Source organism: Hyaloscypha bicolor, assembly GCF_002865645.1.
Source record: "Hyaloscypha bicolor E unplaced genomic scaffold K444scaffold_50, whole genome shotgun sequence".
Taxonomy (NCBI): Eukaryota; Fungi; Ascomycota; class Leotiomycetes; order Helotiales; family Hyaloscyphaceae; genus Hyaloscypha; species Hyaloscypha bicolor.
The window spans coordinates 884,314-890,633 of NW_020194552.1; the positions used below are offsets into that span (position 1 = coordinate 884,314).

Genomic DNA, 6,320 nt, shown 5'->3' on the forward strand with positions numbered 1-6,320 from the left:
AGACCGCGGCCGCCTCACGCGGAGGGGGAGCAAAATCTATCAATGCACCCGAGCTTGCGGGAGTGCTTTTGCCCGTAAAGAGGATTGGATAAGACACGAGCTCTGTAAAAATTATCCTCAGGAAGGGTGGGTTTGCAATTTGCCCTCAACGGTCTCTGTAAAAGGGATCTTAACATGCTCATCTTGTGGAGTTCAAAATCCTGACATGAGCCACTCCGATCCACAATACATCCCCTGCCACGATTGGAAGACCTTCAAAGGAAGAGTCTTTTTCAGAGAGGATCATTTTCGTGAACATTTTCGCAAGGTTCATCATGACAGTATTTCAGCACGAGAACAGCTGGCGAGAGCACATTTTCGAGTCGACAGCCAGTTTCCAAGAGAATGTGGCTTCTGCAACACATTCCAATTTGAGAGTTGGGAGTCTCGAGTTGACCACATGGCAGACCATTTCAAGGTCGACGGGAAAGATATGAAGGACTGGAGGATGACCAACGCGGGGGGGCTTCATAATGGCAGTGACGGCGATGACGACGATGATGGCGATGGACACGACGATGAAGGAGGCCACGGTAAGGAGCCTGGTGAAGATCAGGATGAGAGCAATGGAGGAGGAGCTGGGAACGGCAATTTCCAAAGTTATGGCGCTGCGTCAAAACAGCCCCCCGGTGATTCAGGTTATGGGTCCTCCAGAAGGTCTGGAACATCAAGTGGTAACAAGAATTCTTGGGGGAAGAGCTACCAATATACCTCTCAGTCTACTGTCTTTCCAGGCCAGCTTTCGATTAATGCTCAAAGACACCAGGAAAATCAGCATTCGCCTCCGCGAAACGACAAAGACTGGACGCTGAAAACGCCCTCGAGCCATCTTCAGGCTCCAAGCACAGTCCCTCTTCAGCGTCCCGCAGAGCCACCAGACTTTCACACATTCCAAGGTCTACCGCCTTTCACTAACCAGGCAATTTTGCCAGTGAGGCAGGCGGTAAATCGTACAGGAGATGCCAATCTTTCCTTGGAGTTTGCTTCCAAGCATATCGGTGAGTCAGAGTATAGACAAAGTGCCTGCCAGACGACTACGCATCGCCATGTTACGGAAAAGCTGAAGACTTTTACACAAAGCATAAGGAGGAAGTTTCAACCTTTCAAGACGAAGGAAGATGTTACGCACAACCGCGCAGTATGCACCACGCTACGTGATGATACGATCATTATTGACGGGTTTCAGATTGATGAACTGCATAGGGAAGCCCCGGCCACTGTCCGAAGAGCTCCGCTGTCAGACGAGACCGCCTCTACAATTCCAAATCTTGACGACAGTTCTTTCAAGGCAATTTCAACCCATGCTTCAAGCTCAACGTTGTAAGATAACAATACCCCAGAAAATTCTCAAAGTCGTTAAGCTGATTTGAGAAAGGAAGGTGTCCTGCCTCGAGCAAAGATTACTCGATAGTCAGATACCATGGGGAACCCACTGGTTCATCCCTGCGGATGCCCTAGACAGAGTACTAACAGAGCAGGCTATACACGAGGAATTGAATAGAAGTACTAATCTCTCGGCTTGGGATATTTATCTCATCTCACACAAAATCCGGAAACACGCACGCAAAATATTTGCTATTCTTGTGTCCATCGGGAAAGGAAGTCTCGTTTCTTCATTTCTCACTGAAGGCATCACGGATGCAAATCTACCAATCAACATTCCGAAAGGCTCTTCGCAGCAAAAGGCATGGATTACCCCAATCAAAACCTTTGGAAGCTGGTCCTCGCGAGAACTCGACGACTTCCGTCGCGTTCAATGGTACTTTCTATCTCCGATATTCACAAACGCTAGAACCCAGCACTACGAGCTAGATGACAATTGTGTGATGCCATTCATTAGAGACAAAGAGCATGAAGCTAAGTCAGGAGGGTTCAGCGATGTGTGGGAAGTTGTGATCCATCCTGCACATCAAAAACTTTTTGACTCAGTAAGTCAGTTCGTATCAATTCTGAATCAACCTGACTGGTACCAGAACGGAAATCTCCCGATCGCTCTCAAACGACTCCATTCCAGGCAATATGACGATTTCAAGCACGAAGCCAATATTCTCACAGCCCTGGCCATGAAAAAACACAACCACCTCATAAAGCTCCTAGCAACTTACAAATTTAGAGGGCAATACCATCTCATGTTTCCCTTTGCGAACTCAAATCTTCGACAGTACTGGGAAGAAAAAGAGCCTCAATTGTCTCTTGAAAATTTAAATTGGTGGCTAAAGCAGATGCTCGGCCTCGCATCTGCACTGTGTACCATTCACAATTTCCGTTCTGCTACGCCGAGTAATCGAATTATTCAGAAAACTTCACAGCCGGATCATTTCTTGAGTACTCGAAAAATGGTGATGTCCAGAGAGGAGGAAAGATATGGCCGGCACGGCGATCTTAAGCCCGAGAATATTCTCTGGTTCGAGACTACCGAGAGCGCCACAGATAACCTGGGTATTCTTCAAATCGCCGACCTAGGCCTAGGGGCATTTCATAGGTTGGGTTCGAGGTCGAACGTCGAAGCTAAAAGTGTTGGAGGAAGTCCAACATATGTGCCACCTGAATGCGCTCTTGATCGACCTATCTCTCGGGCGTACGACATATGGAGTCTTGGGTGCATTTTTTTGGAGTGTGTTATATGGCTATTGGAAGGCCCGAAAGGCTTGGGAGATTTTGCAGATGGTCGACTCATTAAAACCCCTGACGGAGTATACGATGATAGCTTCTTCATTGTTGCCTTACGCTCAGATACTGGGAAATACGCAGCGGATGTTCGTCTTTCAGTCCGAGAATGGATCCGTGATCTTCACACTCACCGCCGTGTCTCGGCTTTCATTCACGACATGTTAGATCTAATCGCAAAAGAGATGCTGGTTGTAAGACCGCAAGACCGAATTACATCGCGAAGGCTATCGCAAAAGCTCGAGGAATTTACAAGCAGGGCATCCACAGATGAGGGCTATCTGCTTCAAGAATTCGCAGTGGCCAAGCGCGAAAATGAGAAACATTGTAGAGTCATTCCAGATTTGTTTGACTGGTATTGGACCATCGAAATAATGACGAGCATTCCAACCAGGAAGACGATTTCGTCAGCCGCGTCAGACTCCTCAGCCCAACAACTCGCAGCATACGCCGCATCCGTCGTCACAGAATGTACGAGCGTATGCTTAAGTACCACTTGGAGGCTTTCTCGAGAATTGGTAGACGACCCAGCCCCTGATTTCACAAGCGTGTTGGATCTAGCACCTGGTCGAACTGATCCGATCCTCGAACGTTTTGCCTCACGCAGGCTCGCAGCGGCGACCACATCCGCACCCATCCGGCAGATCGCGCCTTCAGACCCTCTCATCTCATTTGTGGATGGAATTGAGTCGGATGAGCATAGCTCGCCCAGCATGGAGTTAGAACCTGCGTTGGTCTCGGGAAGTTCTGGCACCAGTGAAGCTAGCCAAGACGAGGATATCTTTGCCTTTGACCGAGATCATCATGACGATCATGAGGCTTGGATAGCGAACACAGACTCATCACTGTTTGGGTTGGAATTGCCAAGTCAGTAATCGAAGTCAAAAATTTGTTACACGGAAGGATATACTGACATTTACATTGGATCACTAGGGGAATTTCAGGATAAGCCCTTCTTCTGCGAAGCAAACTACGAAAATGATGCCGATATCCACGAGGCTCTCGACGAAGTCCTCAACGAATCTCTAAATGTACAAACTGGAGCTGATGTGACACCATGGATAATATGTGGAGAAAATTTTCCACGGGTGAATTTAGAAGAAGCCGCACTGGCACCATGTCCCGGCCCCGTTTATAATGAATACTATTCGTCAATACGAAAGTACACCCAGAGATATAACAAGATCCAGAGAGGGAATCGGTGGGCGAGCTTGAGGAGTTGCAAAGCGCGGCCTACGCCCTTCAAGTCTAGTGATAGGCTTGCTACAGAAACACTTGATTTCGAACAGGACAGCTCTCCCTGCGACCTTTCTCAGTGCTCACCGGCCCATACTGAATCTCGAGACAAGCAGTCTCAAGACTACCACCATAAACATACTACGCAATTTCCAGCCGCCATACAACAATCCAAAATATACCGTTCACTCGACGGTGTATCCTACTCACTTGAAACTCTGGTTTCTATCTTTCACCCTTGTGCGTGATTCATTTTCTTATAATACTATCCACGACTAACTCCTCCAGCCTTTCTTGTTGCTCACTTATCTCGATATTCGGTCTCGATATTAACCACCGAACTCTACGCTCCAAAAGACCTCGTTTATAATTGCGAACATGCTATCGCGTTCGATCTTGGCTTTGGCCCACCAATTAACCTAGACGTGTGCACCTTTACTCCCAAAGATAAAAAAGCATTACGAAGTTATCAGAAGCACGATGGGGAGGCCGAATTAGATATTCAGGAGTCACTGCCAATCGCTCTAAATCTATTCTCAGTCGAATCATATGCTGAAGAACTTGACGTGTGGCTTGATGGAATTATCGATTCCGAGTTTGGACTTCCCGAATATGTCGCCTTGATGATACTACGGCAAAAAGACCACCAACTCTCGCAGGTTCTGAAAACCTTAATTCTTTGGTATACTGGATCTAGAAATGATGTAAGTCTTCATCTCCTTGTCTTCACTTCCTGCGGAAATCCGCTGTTATATGTTAGCCGAATTAAATAGATATTAACTAATTGTTACACCCAGCTGTCGGAACTATCACATCAAATATTGCGTCCCGCATTGAAGCTTCTTATAACAGAAACCCTCCTAAACCTTGTCCCAACAGTCAGCGAGCTCCCCGAATCACTCTCTAACTTATTGTATTATCTACAAGCTGCCGATCGAACGACCGCCGATCTTTCTACCGTTGCGCCACGGCTTCTAACTCGTCAAATGAAAGCCGCCATCTATTATCTACAGCAGAACTTGCTGGGGGCTCTTTTTTGTCATTTTAACTACGTCATGAAGTTGGAATCGGACGTCAATATCGCAGTTGCGTTCTTGGTAGCGCACGTATTGGATCTGGTGCGAATAGCAGGTCGAGAATTCGCCCAATACGTGACGGTATTCAGCTCCACGCTTGTGGTGAGTAAGCAGGAGGTTACGGAATACGAGTTGCATATGCAGACCCAGTTGTTTGGGAGAGTACGGGCGAGCATTCCTGATGCGAAATGGAGGAGTGGTGGATTAGTCACAAGATTGAGAAACTTGGGTACATTTCCTTTTTTCGACTCCCTCTCTAATTAATCCATTGTCTTATTTTGTGTTGTTTTATGGACATCTATCGGATCCGCTGACTTGCGACATAGATTTGAGCGTGAAAGGGAAGGAGAAGGAAAGTGAGGAACATCATTTTGTTTCTGCTATTTTAGAAGCAGTGTTATAATCCGATCTAGTTACGATGAATTAAATTGACGACTTCTCTATGTGTACTCTACGGTCGGCTAAGAAGTCAAGCCGCTGTACCTCGGAGTTGATTATACAAAGGTCATGCACGTGGTTATACTAGTGCTCGATACATCATGCACCGACTTTACTGGAGTGATGAGCTTTTTAACACAAGTATGTTTACACTAACTAGGCTGGAGTCCGTACTCTGACATGAATCGATTTCTCTATCTCCGTTACAAGCCCTAGTGAAAATTAAACTCTGTGACCAAGACAAGGTTCTCGCGGGTTCGTCGTGCTGGCATGTGCTGCAATCTCTATGTTAGATTTTCATAACGTTGGGCATAACATTGGGCCCATGAATCCACAGTTTGCCTCTGCTGCCACGAGCCCATTGTTGAACTAGCTAGCTTGGCTAGCATCCTTTCCTTCCACTCCAGGTTCAACCACTAATTCAGTTCGTCCGATTATTGGGTATTACTTACGTACGAATACACTAATCGTTTATTAGTATCGCCATTCGATTACGTTCCTTAAACGTACGTTCAGGAATCAGATTGGTAAATCGTTCCCACCACCAAGTAAGTGCGGGGTAAATCACATGGTAGGGTGGAAATCAGGAATATAGCTAGGGAACCCATTCCCTCTGTTTTTTTTATGGAATCACTCTCCTGTATCTAGTCAAAACTAGTTATTCTACAGATTGTCAATCTCCAATATATCGATTTTCCATTAATAAATCGATCCCAGTTCAATAGGTTATAAGCCCGGATAGCGCCCACTAAGTGCTGTCACATGATCCTCAGGTCACGTGACCTCACTTAGTATTCACCTGTCCATTTCCGATTTCATTAAAATCGTTAATTCTATTAAATTGCACTCACTGCATTGGCCTTA

General features: G+C 46.3%; 1 protein-coding gene across 1 annotated transcript; it reads left to right on the top strand.

Moving 5' to 3' along the window:
• The first annotated feature begins 326 nt into the window (after positions 1 to 326).
• On the top strand, positions 327 to 5,451 carry K444DRAFT_661065 (uncharacterized protein). The gene is made up of 8 exons (XM_024886539.1): positions 327 to 1,177; positions 1,226 to 1,359; positions 1,415 to 1,967; positions 2,013 to 3,573; positions 3,640 to 4,182; positions 4,231 to 4,646; positions 4,740 to 5,247; positions 5,345 to 5,451. Exons 1-8 carry the CDS (start codon positions 440 to 442, stop codon positions 5,419 to 5,421), a joined length of 4,530 nt encoding a protein of 1,509 aa, XP_024740534.1. The 5' UTR covers positions 327 to 439; the 3' UTR covers positions 5,422 to 5,451.
• The last annotated feature ends 869 nt before the right edge of the window (positions 5,452 to 6,320 follow it).

What these genes read in the sequence shown, in the direction of transcription:
- K444DRAFT_661065 (XM_024886539.1), top strand. Translation starts at nt 440, where the DNA reads ATGGCAGACCATTTCAAGGTCGACGGGAAAGATATGAAGGACTGGAGG. An exon ending in GTTTGGGTTGGAATTGCCAA is followed by an intron (nt 3,574 to 3,639) that starts GTCAGTAATCGA and finishes TTGGATCACTAG; the next exon opens with GGGAATTTCAGGATAAGCCC. An exon ending in CACAAGATTGAGAAACTTGG is followed by an intron (nt 5,248 to 5,344) that starts GTACATTTCCTT and finishes CTTGCGACATAG; the next exon opens with ATTTGAGCGTGAAAGGGAAG.